Below are 25,812 nucleotides of genomic sequence, written 5' to 3'. Positions count from 1 at the left end.
AGACTGTGCGTGTGCGTGCCCGCTCCTCTCACTGCGGCGCATGCGCGCAGCCCTGCCGGCCTCTGCCACGTATCTGTGCCGCGGATCCTCTCTGGGCCCTCGCCCCCCTCAGAGTCGCCCCGCTAAGCCACAGCGGAGCGGCGGGCGATTTTCGGAGCGGACCTTTCGTAGTTGCAGCGCCCTCTGGCCAAATAAAAAAACTGTTTTGTCACTTTTACAATGCACAACGAATACATATAACTTATTTGTTCATGAAGTATCTAGACGGGTGCTTGTAATGCGTTACCGGTCCATTTTATTGAGTGGAAAATGAAGCTTCGACTTGGTGAACGCCACGTGATAGCCAGCGAGGTTGCATTTCGAATCCAATCCAATCCTTTCTAACGCCAATGCCAAAGTTGGTTCTTTATTCTATGCCAATGCGCTGGCGACGTTTTTGTTAGCTGTGCTGTTCACTTTATTTCCTTAAACTACCAGTTGGAGGTGTATTACACAACTTATTCGCGCTCGCTCGACTAGTACCTCGATGCAAGGTGCTTCGATGTACGCGCGAGAGAGGGCGGCTAAGCGGAGCGTAAAAACGCTAAACTAAAACTGTCTCTTATCAGTTGCCCTTACGACTCGCCATGGCCCGGCCGCGTGCCGTTCGTTCGGAGGAACAACGCAACGAGTGACGGGGAACTGACGACTCAATCTCCCACGCGAAAGGAGGCCAGCGGGAAAGCAGCGCGGGAGGGAGGGATTGCGGCTTCTGCTCTACGAGCTTGCGAGCAACTTGAACTTTGCGCGGCGCCAGGCGGTCGCGGGCACCGTATTTTGAAAGCGATCTGCAACAGGGCTCCTACCTTAATTTGTATGCGCTGTGCTTTCGCCGCTCAGTTTCCGTTGAAGCGATATACCGCATGAACCTTCGCCCGCTGCAGCGTAGCGTGAGCGCGCTTGCTCACGCCAGCGTTTTGACAGCGGTTGTGTGCGGTCGCACAATGTGAAGAACTGTTGTCGACGGGGCAGCGTATTGCCCGAGTTCGCACCGAACGCGCACGGCGTTGGTGACGTGTTTATGAAGAACGTGCCAACCTTTGTCGTAAACATGGCGGTGTATCCGTAGCGACCATAAGGCCATGGTCCCTGTGGTCACTAAATAAATGAAAACCACCGGTTCACATATATTTTCAAATAACCAATTAATAGTTCAAATAACCAATTACACCATCCATCTTAATAGTCATAATTGGAAATACATAATTCCCACCATAGTACAGCTTCGCTGGTCTTCCATCTCTGAGCACGAGGTCGCGGGATCGAATCCCGGCCCCGGCGGCCGCATTTCGATCGAGGCGAAATTCAAAAACGCCCGTGTGCTTGCGTTGTAGTGGCGTGCGTCTAACGCACGCGTTGTAGTGCACGTTAAAGAACCCCAGGTGGTCAAAATTAATCCGGAGCCCTCCACTACGGCGTGCCTAGAGTGTACTAGGCGTGCCTCATGATCACAACTGGTTTGGCACGTAAAACCCTAGAAAGAAGAAGTCTTCCATCTCTACCCCAGTGGAAGGGCTGACAGTTTTTTTTTTTTAATTTTTAGTGAGTCTGGTATATCGTTTGAGCTTCTGCGTTCGAATCAAATAGTCATGCACCACAGCGGTGTACCCTGCATCCCCGTACTCGATTGCACAGGGTGCAAGGCAAGGTGCCGCCGCGGTGAGCCTTGCAGTGCAACCCGGCGCACCACAACCAGCTGGCACCACCTGGACCTTTTCATTTGTGCTGCTGTGCACTTTTTCGGAATCGAACAAACCCGGCACAGAGTATCTGGCGGAAAACGGAGGAAGATATGTGAGAGGGCAAATATAATTACACATCTAGCGCCACTATGTTCATAGCCAACGTTACCGTTCATAGCGTAATCTATGCTCATAGCGTCATCCCAGCATACACGAAAAGGAACATGTATTTTCAACATGGCCTCTGAGATTGCGTGGCGCACAAGTTTGTCGCGAATCGCTGACGCTCTAGCACCTGGGTAGGGTGGCTGGGTCTGGGTGGCGCCGCTGGCACCGCTGGCTACTGGTGCATGCTGTGGCGGCCATGTGGCGGCTGTGACCAATGCATTGGTACGGCAGTGGGCTCGGTGGGCTGTTGGTGCAGGTGCAGTGTGCTACCAGTCCACTGCGTGCGCGGTAGCGTTATGGTGGACGCTTATAAAGCTTCGGTGGTTGTGCAAAGCCGTAGTAAATGTGGCTAGGCTGGTATTGTGGAAGGCGTGACATGCGCCCCAGCCGAAGAGCTTCAAAATGCATGTCCGTGTCAGCAGTAACGACATGTCGTTTGGTGGGACCATGAACCTAGCGACAAAAAACGAAGTGCGTATCTTCTCTAGTGAACGCGAATTGACATGTTGAATTTCCTCGCTCATGTGCCTAGAAATCACTTTCCTGTGGAAGTGATCTGTGCGCCAGTTTCATTTTCTTGTACTGTGCCGCCACGCATGTGGAGACGCTTTGCGCTCGACACGATTGCGCATTTTTGGTCCTCTTCGAAAGGATTTTGGAAGTGAATAAGACGAAAACGGTCATTAAGCAGACCTTTCTGCACGGTTTGTGTAATTGCGGTTGTGAGCGATGTTGGTTTTTAAATTGTAGGTGTTCTGTTGCACCTCCAAACAGCGGGGCAAGTGTGTTGTGTACGCATGAACGCTTCAGTGACCCTATTTCTGGCTTGTGACAATATTCGAAGCCCCCTTCTAAAAAAACTAAGAGTTGTCCAAAATTTATCTGTGAAATGACTTAGAGCAACATTTTTGTGCACCGTGGTGTATTAAACGTTACCACAACAGAGATACCGTTATGCAGCATAACGCATAGATTTGTATTTGACTTTGGTCTGGGTGGGTGCTGTATGAACTAAACGACATGTAAGGCTTCGAAAAGAAAAGAAAAAAATGGGCCTCTTGGTGAATTATTATGTGCTGCCAGTAGCGCACCCAGGATCTCTGCCAGGGGGGGGGGTTGACAGTTTGCCAATACCATCTAAACAGCACTAATTTCAATTTCTGCACGGGAAATTGTAAAAAAATGCGCTTTTTGCGAGTGTGCAGACGATTGCGCGTCTTACATCTTAGTTGCAGTACTCAAATGCGCAAGGAAAGAAAAGGGGTTAAACAAAAGGGGGCTTAAGACGGCCTCGGGGGGGGGGGGGGGGGGGGGGATTGTTACAACCCCGAACCCCCCCCCCGTCGGTGCGCCACTGTGTGCTGCAGCCTGCAAGAAAACGCTATAGGTACTTGTCAGCACCATCAAAAAGTGCGATAAAATAGACTTCATGGGCTTCTGTTGTGCTACTTATGCAAGCAAGTGCTGGTTAATTATTAGAGCAGCAGTGTTGGAGAGATTCTAATGCCAGTGATAGACAAAATGCAGATGTTGAAGAGTTTTGCTGTTTGTATGTTTGTAATCAGACGTAAGTCACCACTACACACATGCTGCAGAAGAACCACTGTGTGAATATTTTATCCATCCTTGTAGATTGTAGCCAAGGAAGGCTACTTTTTTGTGTGCTTCATTGTGTGTGGGAAAGAAAAAAAATGTTTTATTGAGGTGGTCGTCTTGTAATGTGCTCTGTATGCTTTTGCAGGTAGAGCACGAGTGGAAAGATATGCCTAATGGGGCATCCACTGTTCCTGCCAGTCGATTTCATAGCTACCATGGACGTAACCTCATTTTGTGTGACAACAACATGGTTGCCTACCGCAAGACAAGCTTTGCCCATGCCTTGGCGTTCTCTGAGCAACCACTCCTTCCAGGCGAAATCTTTCTTTTAGAAATCGCACAAAATGAGCGAGGATGGAGCGGCCACATGCGACTTGGCCTAACACAGCACAATCCCGGTTGCCACTTCCCACTGCCCCAGTATGCTTTGCCAGATTTAGCCAACATGGGCCACTCCTGGGTTTTTGCCATTCACAACTCGGAACTGGACTCTGAGCATCTTGGCAGTTCACCTTACGAACGGCTTGACCCTTCCACATCAGTTTTGGGTATGTTTCTTTGATCTCTCTCTCCAGCACAGTTGCGTGTGTGTCGTCTTCTAGTTAGCTGAACATGCCATTGATCTTGGCATGGGGTTCATTTCACTTTCTATAAACTGCTAAGTTTTTGCGTTCTTGTCACTAGTAATGTTTAAAGGTTTTCTTTCTGTAGGGAGTGGGGCGGAGGCCCACCTGTTAGTGATAGACAATTGTGGATGTAGAAGATCAAGAGACTCGTTATCCCACAGTTTTAGCACTAGGAAAGAACATTTGCCAAAAGATAAGTAGCAATCACTGAAATGCGCTGCAAACTTTCCAGCAGACAGTTAAACCTGCCCCATATGGCGTGCTCTCCATGTGCATATCCAGTTTGTCTTCTGTTTCAAGTTATTTACACCTGTTTATGGCTGAACCTACCAGCAGTATTAGGGACAAAGTATAGTAGTGTGGTTTGCTGGGCCAGTTGGTGCATGGATGACAGTATAGGGGGTTCCAGCAATTACAGACGCGAGCAGAAGAAAAAGAAACGCACAGGACAACGCTGGACTTAAAACTGAAGTTTATTGTGAATACATTCCACAAAACTTCGCTACGCATGCGTAGAAAATCAAGAGCAGTAACAAGATTTTTAGTCAAAGATCAATGCAAAACAATCTAGCCCCACCCCTCCCGACAGGACCACAACACGTGCATTAGCGTGGTAAATTTAAAAATTTAATTTCCTTATCAGTGAGATGGACCGAAGGTTCACTCACACATTGATGCGCGCCCAACTTTATCATGTGGAACGCTTCGCTTATTTCTCTTTCCAGTCTACTGCGCTCTCTCCCTACAATCGAAACACTATCAAAAACTGGACAGCGTCCGCATTTTTTGCAATGCAAGGGCAAGTTCCCTCCAGTACCAGTTGGAAGCAAATTGCGGTGCTAACGCATGCGCATGTGTCGCCCAAAAAGTCCAAGGCTCTAGCAATTAAACTCCTCAAGAAACTGTAGCTTGAGGGCTTACAGAAAGCCATAAAACAAAGTAAGGAAGATGTTCTATGTGTGTTTTTTGTGGCTAAGACTCGCAAGCCAGAGGTCCTGTTTCGGGCTATCGTCACAGAAGGTGGCTCATGGCAGATAGTGGTTAATGGGTTCTTGCGGAGTACATTGAAAACTCTGGATACTTCAGATCCTTTTGGCGTCGAGAGCTCCTTGGAAGTCGTGGATTGGTTAAAGTCAAGTGGAGATATGTGCCAGTGCTGCGATGTCTGTAGACATTGAGGACTTCTTTTATTTTATCCCGCGCGAGGACCTGTTTACGGCTGTATGTAATCTGATTGAAGAACGACGGGAAGTAGCCTTTATGAATTTATGCGCTTCGTCACTTGATTCTGTTATGGAACTTCTCACCTGTAAAATACTGTAGTGTCTTAACAAGGATGTCTTCATTCAGAGAAAGGGCATCTGCATCGGATCTGAGGTTGCTCCTGTTCTGTCACATTTTTTTTTTTTTTATCAAAGTTTGACAGTAATGTAATTCACAGGTTGCAGGACAAACGAATTGTTTGAATTTTGAGGTATGTGGATGATTTTTTAGTGATTTAAGGTTAAATTCTGATGATCGCCTAGAATCAAATGCAGAAGGATTTAAACTTAAACACGTCGTCTTGGTACCTTAGGTTCACTTGTGAACTCTGGAAAGAAAACTGAATTAGATTTCTTGATTTGGAAATTAAATTTCCAAGTGAGAGTCATGTATGTTGGCGTTACTGCCCTAAATCGAAAAAAGCACTCCTCCGGTACGAATCGTCCCACTCCAAATTAATATTAAAGCGAGGTATAGCTTCCTTGTGCTTCGAGAGTGCCCTAAACAGGAGCAGCACCCACTCTTTGCATTTGATGCCCAGAACGCGAGGTTAACATCGGCAGGGTATCCGACCTCACTTTTGAGGGCTGTGGCTGAAACCTTGTTTAGGAAAATGACAACAATGAATCCTTGAAAAGAAAAAAGGTTTGTAGTGACACTGTATTTGCGTGGCCTGTCCTCATAACCTTAAGAGTCTGGCCAAAAGGAATGGCATAACGCTGGTGTTTTCTGTGCCGAGCAAGTTGGCAGGGTTGTGCAAAAGCATCACAGGAGAGAAAAAACATGTGCGCAGTAGTAGTGGAAAAAAGCACACCACTTCTTTCACAAAAAGTGTGCATCTTCGGTCGTGTATCACATACCTCTCGGATGCAGATGGTCCTACGTTGGCCAGACAGGCTGTTGCATCAGTGAGCGCGTGTGTGAGCACCGCAACTTGCTTCCAATTGGTACTGGAGGGAACTTGCCCTTGCATTGCAAAAAATGCGGATGCCATCCAGTTTTTGATAGTGTTTAGATTGTTGGGAGAGAGTGCAGTAGACTGGAAAGAAATAAGCGAAGCATTCCACATCAGAAAGTTGGGCGCACATCAATGTGCGAGTGAACCTTCGGTCCATCTCACTAATAAGGAAATTTAATTTTTAAGTTTACTGCGCTAATCCACGTGTGTGGCCTTGTCGGGAGGGGTGTGGCTAGTTTTTTTTTTTTTTCGTTGATCTTTGACTAAAAACCTTGTTACTGCTCTTGGAAAAATGCATGCGTAGCGGAGTTTTATGTAATGTATTCGCAATAAACCTCAGTTGTAAGTCCAGTGTTGTCCTGTGCGTTTCTTTTTCTTGTGCTCGTGTCTGTAATTGCTGGAACCCCCCTGTACTAGGACAAAGCTTTCTTCAGCAAATCCAGACCAGAGGCAGAATGCTAGAGAGTGGGGGGAGAGGATTGGGGTGTGTGCGGAAAAGCATGCACCCCGATGGGCAGATGCAAGCAAACTGCACTGAGTAAGCTATAGTAATTCAACCTATAATAAGCAACCTATAGAAATGAATAGGTTCGGCTGTTTACTGTGGTTGCAGCACTGTTGACGGCGATAGTTCGTAAAAATTGTCCAAGATACTGTCGTGTAACTGCAGCACTGGGCGCACTTAAAGGCCAACTACAGCAAAATTTTTGGCTACGTAATAAGCCTAAGCTCAGATAGTGCAAAAAATAGAACAGCCTCCATGCAAAATTTTGCGTTTAAAGTACGAGTGGATGGATCACAAAAGACTTGCAAAAGTATGTGTTTTTGACCAAAACTGTAGCAAAAAAAATGCTATTATTGTTTGCCGGAAGTGGTGCATGACTGAGAATGTGCGACTCCTCGGCATGTCCTCCAAGATTAGACACCTCCCACACCCATGGTGCACTGATAAATGTCTCGGGCGACATGCTGACACTTTCCCCTTATCCGTTAACCACTAAGTGCACATGTCGTCACTTTAGGTGCTATTTAAAGGCCACAAATAAGAAAATGAGAGAATTACAACCCCGGCAGCTTTAGCTCAGATTGCTTCTGAAGTATATACTACAAATTTATTACCAATTTAGCCAAAATGAAATTTCGTTGCAACTCGGCTGCTGCAGCATCTTTGCCATGTTTGCAAAATTAGCAGGGTCTACTATACATGTCAGTCTTGATGTTGTAGATCAAGCCATTTGTGGGTGAACATAATGCAGTAATTTTGCAAAAATGTACCATTCTCTAATGCTACTAGCAAGGCGAGGGCACATAAGGTTAGGAGGCAGTGCCATGGGATGGCGGGACCACCTGAAGTGCGCGGTGCTCATAGATTAATAAGCTACATCTGGAAAAACATGCATTTGGAAATGTGCCTGAAGAGTGTACATATCCATGTCATGTGTACCAGTTTGTGAAGCAGTGATGAAAGTTGGTGAAACTTAAAAGTTTTGCTATCTTTAAATGGTGTACACCCCAAAAACATCCATTCAAACTTTGTGCTGGGAGATGTACTGATACTATGCAAGTATGGTCATGCCCACGAACAGCAACTGCAGTGTGAAATTAGTGGAAGAGATCTGCAGTTAGCTGGGAGCATCAAATTGGTCACATGTCGCAGATTTCTGTAATCGTAAAGAGAGTGCATTGCAAGTCAGTATGCATCAAGCCAGTTACCAGTTCCGTTCTGTTGTTGCCTTCCTTCAGATGTGATTTATTGGGTGGTGCATTGCTATTTGCAACACATTTTGTTGGTTTTACACTTTGAGGCCATGTAGAGAGGTGGTGTTATGGATTCATGTTTTCCAAAATAGGGTGTTGCTTCAATGAAACCGTTTGAGTACATATACCGTATTTTCTGGACTATAAGTCCCGTTTCCCCCACCCTAAATTTTACTCGGTGGTTCTTATACGAGGGTTGTTTTATAAGTATGGTAAAAATACAAGAGATGGTGCTACAATTTTGTTTTCTTCTAGGTGGCGTGCGAGAAGCACCCTTCATATGACGGCAGAACTTGTTTATGCTGGTACCGACAGTTAGTAAGCTTCTGACAGCTATTGGCACTGAGCTCTGTGGTGATTCCCGCCAAAATGAAAAAAAGGTGAATTTCGAGCAGGTGATCAAACATTTTTATGTAAAACACTGGACGGCTGCTCAAATTAAAGCCGAGTTGAGCGAAGTTCATGGACACTCTGCACCATCACTGAAGACCATTTACTACTGGCTAAATGAATTCAAATGTGGCCGAACTTCGATGCAAGATCAAGCACGTCCTGGGCGTCCAGTAGAGGTCACCACGCCAGAAATGGTGTTGAAAATTCATGGAATTGTCATGGAAGACCACCGAGCGAAGGTACGTGAGATAGCTGATATTGTTGGCATCTCAGCAGAGACAGTTCACAATATTCTTCATGAGAAATTGCAGATGAAGAAGGTCTGTGCCCGTTGGGTGCCGTGACTGCTGACGATCGACCAAAGGCGCATGAGGGCAGACATCTCGAAGCAGTGTTTATCGATGCTTGATCGCAATACGCAGGACTTTTGGCGTCGATTTGTGACAGTTGACGAGACGTGGATACATCATTACACTCCACAGTCTAAACAGCAGTCAAAGCAATGGACTGGGCCTGATGAAGGTGCTCCAAAAAAGGCAAAGACTGTTCAGCCGGAAAGGTGATGGCGACTGTCTTTTGGGATTCACGAGGAATAATCTTCGTAGACTACTTACAAAATAGCAAAACGATAACGGGACGATATTATGCAACACTCCTAGATCAACTGAAAAAAGAATTGCGCACAAAACGACCTGGGTTGGCACGGAAAAAACTCCTCTTTCACCAAGACAATGCTCCGCCCCACAGATAGCTTTTTGCAATGGCCAAATTGCACGAGTTAGGCTTTGAGGATGTGCCTCATCTGCCCTATTTTCCGGATTTGGCCCCATGCGACTTCTTTCTCTTCCAAACCTCAAGAATTGGCTGGGTAGAAAGACATTTTCTTCAGATGAAAAGGTTATCTCAGTGGTAAATGATTACTTCAAGGGCCTCGAGCCATCCTTTTTTTCTGAGGGGATAAAAAAATTGGAGCACCGCTGGAAGAAGTGTGTGGAGTTGGAAGGGAACTATGTTGAAAAATAAAATATTGTTTTCTGCAAACATGGTATCTTTCTTTGATTTTTACCACACTTATCAAACGACCCTCGTACAATGGTGCGACTTATATGTGCATAATACCATGCATGCTGGAACGACCAGTATGAGTAGCATTTTCCCCCTGAGCACCCCTAAGAAGCAATGCAAGCGACATGCTTACATCATCTCTAAAAGTTACTCCGAGGCTGACGAAGGTAACCCAGCGACGCTGGCTGAAGTAGCTGAACTTTTAGACTTGGTCGGAAGACGAGGCCTTCGATGGCTTTGAGTGAAGTGCCATAAATGTTGGTTTTTGGCGCCTGAGAGGAGTGTTGGTTGAAGCTTCTTTCTGCTAGAACTTTCAGCTTGTAAAAATTTTTAGTGCCCTTATGTGGGTATCTGCATTTTGCGATGAGTCTACAAGCATGTATAATCCCATTACATCATGCCAACCCAGTTAAAATAGTCACGTCTTATACACCGGTGCAACTTCTATACCAATTTCGTCTGAAACTTGCGAAAATGGGGGTGGGGTGACTTATAGTCTGGAAAATATGGTAGTTGTGAGCCTCATATGAGAGTGTCCAATACCATTATTTAAAAAATTTTCTGTTTTGTTGAAACAGCTATGCAACTTTTTAGAAGCAGTGCATAATAAATTTGGCCATCATGAAAGGAAACTTTTATTTAGTTGCAGGTCTCAAAATATTAATCACTTATTCTTTCCCAAGAGTAAAAAAATTTTAGATTTTATAAAGTTTAATATTTCCTGTTTTTCTCTTACAAAATTGTGCTTCATTTACTCTTCCACATTAAATTTGAACTAAAGGATGTTTAACTCTTTCCTTACCATGGCCATTGAACATGGGTCACGAGTGACCCACAAGCACCATGCCCAATTTAAAAGCTCCTGGCCATCTACAACCTAGTCTAAGGAGTAGACTTTCATTATCTGAGTAGTTTATTTTTGTTGCCATCTGGAGGGTGGTTTTTAGCAAATGCGCAGAGGTGTGCACTCGGTGGCTGCGAGAATGGCGGGCACTAGCACTCGGGTAGCCGAGTGCAGAGCCCTCGCGAGAATATGTTGGTCTCGCTATTCTGCTGTGTTCTTAAATGATTGTTTCGATGCTACTGGTAGCAGTGAGTCTGAGGATGGTATCAGATCATGGGAGCTTATTTTGGAATATATAAACCTGGAAAAACAGCTGAGACTGTCATCATTTGTTCAGTGGCAGGTTTAATTTTCTGCCTTTTGACGACTGACAAACTTTTGGTGCCCATTCAGATGCCATAGAGATGTTAGCAATATTGCATGTCTTATTTACAGTGTGTCTACAGCATATTACGCAGCTATTACGGAGCATATTATCAGGCCATCGTCGTCATACAGGCTTCGTGATACCGTAGTCGTTACGTCATTGCCGTCATACACTCGTCATTGTGTCATCGTCATACTGTGGTTGGGATACTGTCGCGGTCGTTCTATCATCATTACTTACGCTTGAGACATTGTTAAAAGAGCGTAGACGTTGGATTAGAAAATTATGTAACCCGACGGAAGCTTCTGTGTCTTCACTGTTGCTGTCGTTTAAAAATAATTTGGCGAGGCGATTAAAGTGCAAATTCTGCATGGTTTGTTTGTGGAAGTGCTAGTAGAACTGGTAGCATTTTGATGATACCTTCTGCGGAAGTTTTATTTTTCCAGACTCTCCATTGTGCCGAAAATTATCAAATCTGATCAATAGTTGCTGTTGTCATTTCGTACGGTGTATGGCTTTACTCGTGGTAGATTTTCCTAGGCAATGTTTAACAACATGTCGAAAAACTGTCGATCAAATTGATTGATATTGCTGGTCCCGGTGAGGAAAGAGTTAATGTTGAAATGTTGTACTCATACTCTTAAGCGTGCATAGATTGCAGCCAACGTGTATGTGTGTGTAAGCATTTATTAAATTTTTTTTTCTAGAAATGTTGCCTTTCATACAATATTTTATCTAGTTTATTGCACTGTGCAAAAACCCAAGGAGTATTTATTTTACACTGCCATATGTGTAAAATTGGCATGCAAGAAGGCATTCACAAAAAGACAATTTAGTTTTTTCTATGTGCTTTTATAAAAAAATTTGCAAAAAGAAATGAAAGTTTTTAAAAGATAAAATAAACTGAATCTTTGCCTCAAGTCTCATAATCCTAAATTGGAGAAAAAGAAGGAAGTGCTGTTAACAGAGGCATTTACGGTGGCTATGGCACCGAATGCTCGAAGGTGAATTATGCATTGCATGTGAAAAGGAATGCATCCCGCAACAAGCCGTCAAATTTTGAGCGCATTCGGTGCAGTCAAAAAATTGTAGTATTTAAACTTTTTTATATTGCTGGGAAATTGTCTGGCAACACTAATGGACGACAAAATTAAATTCTACACCCGGCGGCGGCTCCGTCGGATTATTAATGGAAGCCTATCTCGAAGGCCATGCCTTGTGTATTGCAAGCGCTGGAAGGAATTGCAGGACTGGAATTATGTCATGGTCACCATGCATGGTTTCGTTTTCACATGTGCATCTCAGCAGTCAGCTTGAGATAGTTTTTGCAGGCATTCTCTGATTTGTGCTGTTCTTTTTTAAGCTTGTGAAAGATTTGCGGGCACAATGCGCCGTCTGAAAAATCCAGGAGCTTTCGCCCCCTTCCAGGGGAAGGTTTCGGTTGAAGCACTCGTACAGCTGTGGGCATGCACCAGCTTGGTACAGCGTGCACATGGTTTTAGAATGTTTCGGAGCAAATGACACAGCATTTACCCTGCACTTTTTGACGCCGCACAAGTGATGCTGAAGTGGTGGCCGCTGTTGGTGTGAGCGGCTTAGAGGCAGCAATTACAAACTGAAATTTCTGGTTAGAATGTGTGCTGAGAGCTCAGTTTTTTGTGTGTTTAACCTTTAGGCCACTCTGCTCTCCGTTCCAAGGATGGACTGAAATTAGTTGGACAACCATGTCATGGCTACTTTAGTAACTTTAAGTAACTAAGTGATGACTCATAAATGTATTATTTTTGTGACAGGCTTTCCTAGGCATAGGCTTACTGTAGGTAAAATAAATGGAAGTGAATTTGCATACTGAAGTGTGCTGCAGGTCTGTCTGAATTGTCTGTGCAGGCACTGGTGAACACATCTACACAAGCCGGGGTGTTGTCCCACGAAGCATGTTGCTTCCGACAAAGCGACCTAGGGCACCTGTGGGTGGCGAGGACGGTGTCACAGACTTTTCTGGTGAAGGGACTTCCATCAGCTCTGGCCTTGGCAGTTGTGGAAAGTAAGTTGCTGGCATTTGAAATGTTACATACTAACACAATGCAATCAGCCCTTTAAGGACACATCTGTATCATCAGTTGCTATGAAACAAAATATTTAATGTAACCTAACTTTTAAGCAAATAGTTCTGCAGGAGTCTGCAAGGTGGAGGGAATTTTATGGTATGAAAAAATTTTGATCCATCTTAAAGTTTCATGAAGCTACAAAGAAATGCCCTTACAGCATGGGTTCTCAAAGTGGGTTCCGCGGAACCTACGGGTTCCGCAGGCCCCTGCTCGGGGTTCCGCGAGCCACTGATAAATTTTTCCTGGTCCCGCTCTCGACAAGTGTCTAAAACGACGAACACGAGGTGCGCTTGATCCAAAGAACCTCCATTACCCAAGTCCGAGAGTCAAAAAGCACATCACAGCGCGTAACAGCAACGCGCGAACTGCGCAATAAATACGCAAGCAGCTTTTAGCCACCCAACCTCTGAGAACGGGCAGCGCGCGCCTAAGCTTTCTCAATAAAAGTTTTCCACCACCACCACCTAAGCTTTCGCACTTGAATCTCGGAGGCCGTAGCTTGCCGCCTTTCTCCTATTTGTAGATAGGGTAGGTGCCGATAGCGTGCGCACTGACGTATGCGTTGGCGGAAAAAAAAAAAAAAAAAAAAAAAACCCGCGGAGCACCGCAAATGCGCGCCGCAGAAGAGCAATAACGGCGTAGCGTCCAACCGAAACGAAGCGACGCAGTCCGCATCGCCGTGGTCCTCAGCGACAATCGTACGCGGCACGTGACTGACAGCAACGCCGAAGCGCTTCGTGTCTAATTGTGCCTTTAAAGCCTTTATTCTTGCGTTTATCGCCGCGCGTAACACCGCGTTGGCGGCAAGCCGCGTGCCTCCGTAAGCTCCGTAAGTGCGTAGTCGCTATCTCTGATCGCGTCGATAACCACCGCAGTTTCGTCCACAGCGGTTGCGGCAAATAGTAGTTTCGTTTTCACTCGATGCGCGCGTCGGCTGCATGCCTTCACAACTGCGTCGTCGCCTCCCATGGCAGCGTCGGTAGCGACCGCAGTTTTGTCCGCACTTCTTGCAGCGAATTGTAGTTTCGTTTTGCCTTGGTGCGTGTGTCAGCCGCCTGCCTTAACAGTAAAGTCGCCGTCCATGATCGCGTCGATAGCGGCCGCGGTTTCGTCCGCGCTTCTTGCGGCGAACGGTAGTTTCGTTTTGACTTGGTTCGTATGTCAGCCGCCTGCCTTAACAGTAAAGTCGCCGTCCATGATCGAGTCGATAGCGGCCGCGGTTTCGTCCGCAGCGGTTGCGGCAAGCAGTAGTTTCGCTTTGACTCAGTGCAAAGCTGTCGAAGATAAAAAGCACCGGCTACATCGCGATGGACGGACAATTTGTTGGCGAGCAGCTGAGTGGCGAAAAAATAATCGGGATGTGCGCCCGTTCGTGCAAAGCGCGTCTCAGATGAAAACGCGCGCCGCGAAGGATGTCGTGAGGCCTTCGCCGCTGCTAGCGCTAATCAGTCATGCAATGAAGAGAATTTCAGCTTCCGCACTGGTCTTGTGCTAAATAGAAACAAGATTTGAAGATTCATTGAGTAAATAAAAGCGTGTTGACGTAGTGAAGCATTTGTTTATTGTTTTCTTGATACCCGCGATAATACGACATTCGGTTAATTCGGCGGGGGGGGGGGGGGGGTTCCTTGGCACTTTATGGAGCTTAGCAGGGTTCCCTGGGATGAACGTAGTTGAGAACCCCTGCCTTACAGGTTCCTCTGAAAGAAACTTGTATGTTCTTTTTCTGCGAACTGTGAACGGATGTAGCATAACAGGATGTGTGATCTGCTATACAGGTTCTCTGTTGCGTGGATTCACCTGTACATGCACTGGTGAGCATGTAGGTGCACATTGTGGAAATGAGTTCTCCATCATGATGCAATGAAATATTCTAACATGCGATGTGCTATCCTGTAGTCCTGTAGTCTAACTGAATATACTATTGATCAGGCCGTTAAATCCCATGGATGCCCAAGAAAACTGTTCTATTCGTTACCTGCATATGTGCAGTCTTATCGTTCCTTCAAAAATAGTTATTTCACTAGCTGCTTGAGAAATTACTTTTACATTTGCTTATATAGAAAGTAATGCTCTGTAGCCTGGCAAGGAAAGAAGAATTCATGATCGCCAGTCAGTGTCTAGTCTTGTCAGAGTATGTTTATCTAGGTCACTTACTCACAGGGTACCGTGATCATGAGAAGGCAATTTACAGAAGAAAAAAAATGGGTTGGAGTGCATACTGGCAGGCATTACCAAATCCTGACTGGGAGCTTAGCACTGTTCAATCATTGCATGTTCAATCATTGCATTCTACCAGTGCTAACATATGGGGCAGAAACTGAGGGGTTAACAAAGACGACCCTGCTCTCTGGAGACGAAAATTGGCCCAAATATCTTTAGGCATCCCATTGCCCAAGATTGGTGTAGAGCATTTATTCTTGCTTGATTGGATCCCTATATCATCCTTGATTGATTTAGCCTCTGCTATAATTGTCATGAACAGGTCGTGGAATGTTTTTCGTCGTTTTCTAAAAACAGCATTTCTGCCGGTGTCACCGTTTTGGAGTGTGATATCTCTGGTTCTACTTAGCTTATCACAATAATTATTTGTCAGAAAAGTATACATATAGAGATTGCAGTGGGCATATAATATTGTTACGGTTACGGTATAACTGGCTTTATTTACAAGACGAGGTTGATGGTCAGGTAAAGATGGCGTCCATAGGCTGCACCAGCTAATGTCTTCTTCTCCTTGCCTGGCTCATGCTGTAGCAATCCCCAGTTCCCAGACGAAGCCCACTGGGAAATTGTAGGGTGAAACCGCTTAAGACGAGCAACATGGGCCAACTGGGTCCGGCTAGACCGCCGACCTGCTGACGTTAAGTGTGCCACCCCATATGTCAAGTCACTCAAGCGATCTACACTGACAAATGGGCCTATGTACTGGGGTAAAAACTTTTCGCATAAACTTTTCGCATTACATTGCGGCTACCACAACCACACAAAGTCTCCTTTAGCGTACGAGACAGACTGATGTCGGCTGTCATAGTGCTCTTTGAATCGGTGTTGCGATGCCACAGTATGAAGATGAGCAGTACACCGGGCTTCTGCGGCAAGACACAGCATCTTGGCAACAGAGTACTCGCTGTGAAAGTCGGAACGGTAGTATTGTGTCAATGCAGCTTAGCGGTGTAAGTGCGTAAAAGATATAAAAAAAGGACTGTAACCGGTCGTCTCATGCTTTGCAGTATTATAAGCATAGGTGATGAAGGGGAGAACGTCATCCTAGTCTTTGTGATCCGAAGATACGTACATGGCCAGCATGTTAGAGTTCTGGTGTACATTCTACAAGCCATTTGTCTGAGGGTGATAAGGCATTGAATGGCGGAACTGTGAACTGCAGAGACGAAGCAGTTCTTCTACGGCATCCACAATTAACTGACAATCGCGATCACTAATGATAACGCAGGGGGAACCATGCCGAAGAATAATGTATCGAAGCAAAAACGTTGCAATGCACGCAGCTGTTGAAGATGGTAGGGCCGCCATTTCTACGTAACGGGTCAGGTGGTCGACACATGATCACCCATCGGTTGTCGTTGGATGATCGTGGAAATGGGCCAAAAAGATCGATACCTACTTGTTCAAATGGCAGGCGAGGCAGTGGCAGAGGTTGGATAATCTTGGGAGGTTGTGAATCTTGGGACGAAGCGACGAGAATGCAGGCCCAAGAAACTCCTCAATTCCCACACTGACTTCGGTGCTTTGAAGGAGCTGACTGCCTCAATCTTCCGTGGATCTGGCCTCACACTGTTTTTGTTGACCGGATGCCCAAGTGTACTCACGTCTCGGTTTCACCAAAACAACATTTCTTGGAATTTAGGATCAAGCTGGCTTTTTCGACACTCCAGAACAAGACTGAAACATCTGTTTTGCTCACTCAATGTGCTGCTAAAAATCACCACATCGTCGAGGGAAAACACGGGGAATGCGGGAGATGGAAATTCAAGACGATGAGCAATACAAGAACAAGGTGAGAGCAGAAGCCAACATTTCGACAAGTGGACTTGTCGAAACGTTGGCTTCTGGCTCTCACCTTGTTCTCGTGTTGCTCACTTCATCGAGGTAGCACAAACAAATTTCCCATTTAAGTCTTCAGGGGATAGTGTCCATAAATCGTTTGAATGTTGCTGGCACGTTACAAAGGCCAAGCGGCATAACATTAAATTCATAAAGACCGTCTGGTGTCACAAAGGCCGTTTTCTCCTTATCGTCTGGGTGCATGGGTATCTGCCAATAAATACCCTGATCGCAAATCTAGTGATGAACAGGAGGCAGCGGAATGTAGACAATCGATGACATCATCAAATGTAGGAAGCGGATACACATCCTTTTTGGTGACTGCGTTTGGTTTCCTATAATCAATGCAGAACCGCCACGATCCATCCTTCTTCCTTACTTAGATTACTGGTGCTGCCCACGGACTAGAGGACTCTTGAACACTTTTCCATAGTATGTCTTTCACCTGTTCAGCAATAACTGTCGACATGCAGTAAGGCTTTTGCCGAATGGGGTGTGCAGATCCGATGTCAATTCTATGGCGAGCACGAGAACGCGGGAGTGAAGCCTGGTTGTCCCCTTGTGTGAAATCAAACACAGAAAGATGTGCCAGCAAAACTTGTACGAGAGCGTGGCACTCATGTGAAGGCAGCGCCTTGTTGATCATCCGTAGGATCTGCTCTTCCGAAGTGCTTAGGTGGGGGGTAGCTAGTATGAGACTGCTCCTCCTTGCTTAGAACTGTAATGGTGTTCTAAGTGATCTCGTCGAAGTCAGTGAGCTTCATATCGTGCGGGAGAATAGCAGGGACAGAAGAACATCTGAAAGCCCACAAATTTGAGGCGCTATTCACCACTGTCTCCAGAGAGCGTGGCACAAGTACATCTTTCGTTTTGTCAAATGATGAAAGGTCGGCCGCAGTGACATTGACAGGGACATGTGACAGCGACCAAGGCGGTAGCAGCAAATCGTTCGAAACAACAGAATAGTTTTTCTCTGGTAAGGATGTGTAGGCAAGGGTGCAGAGAAGCGCGCTATTCAAAGTAATTTCGCATGTGCCACAGTCAACAGAAGCACCACAATTCTGAAGAAAGTCAATCCCGAGAATCACATCATGAGTGCGCCGTGTTAGTACGAGATATTCTGTTTTAAGACCTTTTCCACCGAATAAACCACTTGCAACACAAATACCAAGGGGGATAAGGCACTCTTCACTGACACCACAAAACGTCACACCATCATGCCACGGGAACATAACTTTCCGACCCAGCCTTTCTTTGAAAGTCACACTCATGACGGAAGCGGTAGCACCGGTATCCACTAATGCAGTTGCAGGTATACTGTCAGTTAACACACGCACTTTGTTCTTCACCATCACAATAGGCAGAGGAGTATTTCGCAGGGACGCAGACTGTCCGGCGACCTTACCTCCATCGGCCGCACTGGGTAGTTTCCCAACCACAGTGGCGACATAGAATGTCGCCGTGGTGACGATGAACGGCATTGGCGACTGGTTGGTGCCGTCAGACTGCGGTCTGAAGCTGGCGAGCCACTCCTTCTGTTGTATTGACGGAAAGCATTCCTGGGTGGCGCACCTGTGGTGTTTGCAGCACCAGGGTCTGTCGGCCAGTGGTCGTCATACATGTTATGTTCAAAATTAGGCCAAGTCAGTGGTGGGCCATATCTTGTTGGCTGTCGGCGCAGGCAACAAGAACAAGCGATGTGTCCTATGGCGCCACAGCAGTAACAAACAGGTGATGCACGACCGAGGTTGTAGGCTTCGGTGTCAACCCTTCGACGCTGTGAATAATAAACTTGCTCTTTCGAATGCTGATTTGTAGTGGTAGCTCTACGAGTGTGTTGATCGTGCGTCATGTCATCGGGAAAGGAACGTCAGTGTTTTCGCAGCTGATAGACTCGACAGTCTGCAGCGCCTGGCACAGCAGATGCATGCTCTTGAAGTTGGTTGGAAGCACAAACAAGCTGTTCGACATCTGCCCCTTTGGTGTGTTGTTCAAGTTCTTCGTGGACAATTTGCCTTACAGTTGTTGCAAGGTCAAATCGAAAACTGTAGTCATCGTCAACGCTTGCAACTGTTGTGACATTCGCTAACCTTCCAAACTTTGGCGTGATATGGCGCAGCTTCAAGGCCTCAAGTGTGCAGCAATGCTTGATGAGGTCGGAGACCTAGGCGAGACTCTCTTTTCCGATTAAGTAATTGTACACATCCTTGGCAATACGTTTGAGAAGGTGTCCAACTTTGTCCTCTTTGGACATTCGAGGATTGACTGTTTTACATAGCTTCAGGATCGCCTCTATGTACGTAGTACGGGCACCTGGTACTTGAGCACGCTGAAGCAATATCTGCTCCGCCCGCTTCCTTTTCGTGGTGGACTCTCCAAAGCACTCTGTGAGGTCAGTAACAAAGCTGTCCCACGTTCGGAATGTATCTTCATGGTTCTCGAACCACACTAGCGTAGTGTCTGTGAGGAAGAGAACGACGTTGTCTAGCTGAGCCGTGGAGTTCCAGCCGTTGTACTTGCTCACATGCTTGTAGTGGGTGAGCCATTCCTCCACGTCCTCGCCGAATTTTCCTGAGAAAGGGCGTGGCTCCATCTGATGCATCGAGGCGCCTGTTGTCCATGCTGGAGCAGCCAGAGATGGCTGTTGGGCATCGGGATCTTTAGTGGTGTTGGAGGCAGTTGAGTGAGGCGTCAGCTTTGGTGTGGGACTTGCTGCACCAGCCTAGTCGTCTTGGTCAAAGTACCCATCACCTCCACCACAAAACTGTTGTTATGGTAGAGCTGGCTTTATTTACAGGACGAGGTTGATGGTCAGGTAAAGATGGCGTCCATAGGCTGCACCAGCTAACGTCGTCGTCTTCTTCTCCTTGCCCGGCTCATGCCATAGCAATATAGACAAATATTAAGACAGAAATATTAAAAAAGGAATAATTTGTCCTGGGTGTTATTATGAGCCTATAATTTAAACACTTTGACATGCTGTAACTTTAATTCAAATCAGTCTGGAGCATTCAGTCTTGTACCACTGCATACTCTGATTATTCAAGATAACTTTTATATGTTGATATGTATTGCACCATATATAGCTTAGTAAATAGTCCACTTCCAAGCAAGTTACGAATTTTTTTAATTTCTAGAAAGATATTATGCGAGAAAACTGAATGTATATCTTGAATTAGTGCATGGAAATACAAAAACTGATCAAGTTTCATCAAAATCTATTCGGAAATAAAAAGAAAGTTTGTAGATGCAGAGAGTCCTCTTAGCGACTGCGCTAAGAGCGATGGAACGAAAAATGTTAGGTGTAACGTTAAGAGACATGAAAAGAGCGGTGTGGATCAGAGAGCAAATGGAGATATCCGATATTCTAGTTGAGATTAAGAGAGAAAAAAATGGAGCTGGGCAGGCCATATAATGCTTTGGGCAGATAACTGGTGGACATTAGTTACAGAATGGGTACCAAGGCAAAGGAAGTGCAGTCGAGGATGGCAGAAAATTAAGTGGGGTGACGAAATTAAGAAATTTGCTGGCACAAGTTGGAATCAGCTAGCACAAGACAAGGGTAATTGAAGATCGCTGGAAGAGATTTTCATCCTGCACTGGACATAAATGTAGGCTGATTATGACCTGCCGTGGTTGCTTAGTGGCTATGGTGTTGGGCTGCTAAGCACAAGGTCGCGGAATCGGATCCCGGCCACGGCGGCCGCATTTTGATGGAGGCGAAATGCAAAAACAAAACACCCATGTACTTAGATTTAGGTGCACGTTAAAGAACCCCAGGTGGTCCAAATTTTCCAGAGTTCCCCACTACGGCGTGCCTCATAATCAGATTGTGGTTTTGGCATGTAAAACCCCATAATTAAATTTTTTAATTAAGGATGATTATGATGATGATACTGATGATAGGTTTTGTACCATGGAAGCCATGGAAGTACTGCATTCACTTATGATTTGTGTGCTGTCATGGACATACGAAACCTAGTTTTGATGCTGGTATCACTATGTGCTGTTCTCTATTGCATTTTTCTTGCACATTACCAGCATTTAAGAGACAGTTATTCAATTTGCTTTTCTGTTTGTTCTGCCCTTGTGGCTTTTGCTGCAGGTCAAGCATTCTTCCAACAGATGTCGGAAGTCGAATTGGTGTCATGTATGTGACCAGGGGTCAGTCAGCTGATATGCACTTCATCATCAATGGGGAAGACCAGTTGTACGCAACAGATATCCCTCACCAAGATGCCCCTCTCTATGCTGTTGTAGATGTCTATGGCACCACCAAGCATGTTCGCATTGTGCAGCTTTATGGTGGTAAGTTTTGGCTGAAATTGTTGTTTTCAGGCACTTTGGGGAGTGTTAAAAAGTAGAACTCTGGTTGGTAGGATGTCACCAAACATGGTGTATAAAGCAACTTGCACTTTATAAAATGAACAGAGCTAGACATGCATTGAGGTTATTTTGCATTGAGTTTTTCTAGTGGTAGCAGCAGGAAACACTCAGTACACTGCACCTGGTAATATTTTTTCAGCCCGGTTGCTATGCTTCATTATTTAGGGTTCGTACGTGGCATGTGGTAGTCGTACACATTGTTTTCACTTCTCACGTAGCAAGGACATCAGGCACATATGCTAAGTTGTGAGCATTTTTTTTTGGCTTCTCGTATCGCATAGACATCTGGCACATAAGCGTACTTCATTGTTTGCTTGATACGAGTGCCTTGATTTTAACCATACACACCATTAGAAGTTATCACCCGGATAAAAGCATAGCTCGCAACGGCACTTGATGCTATGCAGCGATTTGCTAAACACATTGTTTGAGACATTTTGAACTAGCTCAACATTCAAGCCGATGTTTTTCCACACTAAACTGGCTTGCTTTCAACAGAATTGCACTAAATTACACTAAAACATTAAGTGCTATGGTCATCTTTATGACTTTACAAAAAGCCTCTCCATTTTGCATTAAACTTGCATGAAAAGGTGTGAAGTACTTTTTAACTGTAAATTTAACATTGCAATGTATAAGGCTTGGTTCCTGTCGATGTTTAAATTTGTGTTAAGGGGGCCCTGAACCATTTTTCTAACCTATCATAGAATGGCTTCACTATTTAAGTAAGTTGTCCCACGAATCTCATGCTGCAAAAATTTTTTTAATCCTTCAAATATAAGTGGAGTTACCGCACCGATACTTGGCTTTCTCTATGTTTTCATCTCTGCTAGCGCCCTGGGAGCAACAAAGCGGAGAAGCCTGCCTAGAGGGCAAAGCACTAGCAAAAGTTTAGTGTCGCGGCGGCAAAAGTTGAGTGTCATGACATCCCGTGGTGGCCGCGGTAGACTATGCTACGCAGCACACCGTTGCCATCTCGGAGGCCATGTGCAGTAGACGCAGCTCTGTGCAGTGAAAAGATGAAATAATTTTTTATTAAATTATTAAATTAAGTTGCAGACATATATATATATATATTTATTTATTTAGCTCAAAATTAGCGATTATGTACTATATTGAGAATGTTCTTGAGATCACGAAATCAGGCAATAGCGTTGGTCCCTTTAATACCTCTTAATTTATTTTCATTGGTAAAATACCAGGTCATCAGTTCTCCTTCAACTTTTACATAATTTTCCTCACATCATCTTGCAACATTTAATGTGATGATTGTGCTAGTGTTAAATTGAATAAGGAAATAGTATTTCAACAACTTTTCCCTTTCTTCAACGTAGCATGTCAGGCGGTCCTCCCTTGGTAGTAAATAGTGTGATAAATGTGTTGCTTATTGTGTGCTGCCCACAGTGGTGGCATCTTTGCAGAGTGCCTGCCGTGATGCCATCCTTCAACATATATCAAGCTGTGCTGTGCGCACTTTGCCACTTCCACGCAAGCTCAAAGAGTACCTGTGTTATCACTCATCACGGCCACAGTAAGCACTTTGCAGCAACTCCAGCTGAAGACCACTACTTCTGCCTCATAATAACAAAAAATCCTTGGTAATTTCAGAGCTTCTTCTCAAATAAGTTGTTATTGTTGTTGTTGTTGTTGTTGTCGTGGATAGGGATTGTGCCTATGCAATTCCTGTCATAAGGGCTTTCTCCCTGTGTGCCATGCAAATGGAGCATCTTTTGTTATCTGTCTTGTATTGAACTGTTTCATGATGTTGTGAAGTCTATTATTTATCTTGCGTGTAATAAAGTTTAAGATGGACTCTGCACAGTTACTAGCGGTTGTTTTCTATGGTTGCAGTTAGGTTTGAAGTATCTTTATCACCGTGGGCCGCACTTCTTGAGGTGGTGGTAGCTAAAAGAAGAGGAAGCACCAACTCACAAATTTTGTTAACATTCTAGGGACCTGCGCTATGATATTTGTGAATTATGCTTGTATGTGTGGGCTCCCTTAAGTCAGAATTTTTCCACATAGTGACCAGTGATTGTTGTGCAGAGTATTCTGCAGTGTATTTAGTGAGTCTATTGTATTTTCATATGCACTACATTACCTAATAGCTTGGCACCAATTGCTGAGCATGTGTATTATGGGATTTTTCCACTGTAAACCCTTGTAGGGGCAATATATGAGATGTGGCCAGCCATCACGCTATCTTTGAGCATGCTTTCTAGGCATTTTTAGTAAACTGAATGTTAAATGTTGCTCTGCACTATGCTGAAGTTGTTTTGTAGGCTACTACTGGAGACAGTGAAATGTAGGCAGTAAAAGCCTTGTGGAAATAATTTTTATGGCTAGTTTTATGGAGAAGTATCTTGCAATTGAGAAATAAGTTGAGTGATGGGAAAGTAATACATTATAGTCTTACGTCCTACTCATTTCTGATGTTTGTAGAATGGTGTGTGTTGACTAGAGATTATTTTTGCAATGTTCAAGATGTCAAACCTGTTATAGGTGATAACAGAGGTTTTTGAAAATTGAGGTAGAAGTCCTTACATCCCATGTTTGTCCACATGGTCCTAATTTAAATTGCCTCTCTCACATTTTCTCTCTTTTTGTTCTTTTTTTTTTTTTGTCACTTGCTATATTCAATCCTGACCTGGGAAAAAAAATATGGTTGTTGTCAAAGCCTGTTGCTGTCTTGAAAAGAAAGGCTTTGAATTTTTGCAGTTGAAATCTCCACACTTTGGTTGTTATCAGTTATTGTTCTGAACTGCTTGCTGAGATGTGCCAACATAGATAAAACATATATTTACAGTGTGCTGTTGTTGAGTAGTTGTGTGTAAATGCTAGCTAACACTATTTATGCCTTTCATGTTCATGTATGTATATATTTTATCCATTGAGGCAGACATAAAGAGGTTGTGACTGTGTGAACTCATAGGTCTGTAGTTTTTGTTCACTTGAGGTCACATGCTGCAATGGTCTCACACAAGGCGCATTACTTCAGCATTGTTATAGTGCCATGTAAGTGCTGTGGCATGTTGGGTACAAAATAATGGGCACCATGTAAGCATCACTCAACCAGTCCTACTGTATGAGTTTGCAGGATTAGAATAGGCATTATTGCTGGACGTCTTCTTTGTAGCATGTTTGAAAAGTGCATGTGTGCTTGCAACTTCACCAATTTTGGAAGGCTTTCATTATCACTGGCGTGTTGATTTGAGCAAAGGTATGAATGAATGTGCCATAACTTCAGCGGAGGGTGCGGCTTACTGATCATGAAATATGGCAAAAAAAAATCTATCTTTTTAACATTCAAATGCCGTATTTATTCGTTTATAAGGTGGTCATGATTACAAGCCAAGGGTGCAGTTGGGGGACCGGAGAAAATGAACTTAAGTATGCACACTAATATAAGGTGATATAGAGTAGCTGACAGATTATTCAGAGTTGGCAGGGATTGCCTGAAATACCAAATAATCAGAAGCCCCCGGAATAATCGGTGTGGGTTATACAGTGTAGACCGCTTATAACGTAAGTTGCTGGAGTCGCGAATATCCGCACTATAAGCGGTACCGCACTATAACCAAAGCAACGATTTTCAAGGCCTGCACATATGCAAAGCATGTGCACCGAGCCGCCACGCACATGCGACAGTCGAGGAATGCGGCTATGTAACGTTTGTATTCAATTTACAGTCTAATCTCGTTAATTCGAACCAAATCACGCGGCGGCGCGTTCGACCGGCATTGCTCCGGCACCGCCATAGAGTAAAAGCTTAGGAGAGACCCCTCAATGTTGGTGCGAAAGAAAAAAAAAAAAAAAGAATGCGGCGGAAATTTCACCCTCTCAAATGGCAAGGTCGCCGATTCTGCGTTGCACCGGAACATGCGTGTACGTTCCGACGTCTCAGCCATGCTACCGTAGCCACCTTTAGAAAATGGCAGTGAACCCTTCTTTCTCCTTTATGCTTCCTCTGCTTTCTAGTCACGAGTTGACCTTGCACGCTGCGGCTACGGCACAGAGGGAAGCAGCGGCGCTGTCCCAGGCCAGCCAACAAAACTGCTCACGCCGGCAAATGCCCGCTTCCTGGTAACAGCAGAAAACAAAACTTCGGGGAGCTTGCGCCGGGCCGGCTGGAGCGGCGGCGCCTGCACTGCGGCGGGCACGCACGGTGACAGTCGAAAGTGAGGGAGCTACGAGGGAGGGCGAGGGGAGCCACCGAAGCGGCGGAGTTGCCGAGGCAAAATCCGCTTCCCTGCCGCCCTCCTCTCTCACATTCCACGGTCTCCGCGTGCGCCCTTCGCTGTGCTGTGCCGGCGCCGCGCGCTCCCTGAAGTTTCCTTTACTGCCGTTATCGTGAAGCGAGCGTTGGCTAGCGTTGGCAGTTTCGTGGCCCTCGCTCGCTATGCGCGCCGTGATATTTCACGACTCGCACTCAAGATTCTGGTTTCAGCCTCACTGGCTGTTCGTTCGCACCACGTGCTCTTCTCCTCCACTTCGTCT

At 45.2% G+C, this 25,812-nt stretch overlaps 1 protein-coding gene across 3 annotated transcripts; it reads left to right on the top strand.

Annotated features, from left to right (window-relative positions):
- Positions 1–1,983: 1,983 nt before the first annotated feature.
- Positions 1,984–25,167, top strand: LOC119431160 (neuralized-like protein 2). 3 transcript variants are annotated; one of them, XM_049670207.1, is made up of 5 exons: positions 1,984–2,111; positions 3,631–4,033; positions 12,647–12,803; positions 21,035–21,237; positions 22,720–25,167. In XM_049670207.1, the coding sequence occupies exons 2-5, from the start codon at positions 3,652–3,654 to the stop codon at positions 22,848–22,850; spliced, it is 873 nt and encodes a 290-aa protein (XP_049526164.1). In that variant the 5' UTR covers positions 1,984–2,111; positions 3,631–3,651; the 3' UTR covers positions 22,851–25,167. The 3 variants fall into 3 exon arrangements, with proteins under 3 accessions (XP_049526164.1, XP_037554560.1, XP_049526155.1); XM_037698632.2 differs by having other exon boundaries at positions 2,010–2,360; XM_049670198.1 differs by having other exon boundaries at positions 2,013–2,364; positions 3,635–4,033.
- The last annotated feature ends 645 nt before the right edge of the window (positions 25,168–25,812 follow it).

The sequence above is a fragment of the Dermacentor silvarum genome, chromosome 1 (genome assembly GCF_013339745.2).
Source record: "Dermacentor silvarum isolate Dsil-2018 chromosome 1, BIME_Dsil_1.4, whole genome shotgun sequence".
Taxonomy (NCBI): Eukaryota; Metazoa; Arthropoda; class Arachnida; order Ixodida; family Ixodidae; genus Dermacentor; species Dermacentor silvarum.
The sequence above is the reverse complement of the archived record's forward strand: the minus strand, read 5'-3'. Positions and strand labels throughout refer to the sequence as shown.

Coding starts and splice junctions, on each gene's coding strand:
- LOC119431160 (XM_037698632.2), top strand. CDS start 2,292: ATGCATGTCCGTGTCAGCAGTAACGACATGTCGTTTGGTGGGACCATG. Junction 2,361..3,630: donor ACCTAGCGACAAAAAACGAA/GTGCGTATCTTC, acceptor ATGCTTTTGCAG/GTAGAGCACGAGTGGAAAGA. Junction 21,238..22,719: donor CATTGTGCAGCTTTATGGTG/GTAAGTTTTGGC, acceptor TGCTGCCCACAG/TGGTGGCATCTTTGCAGAGT.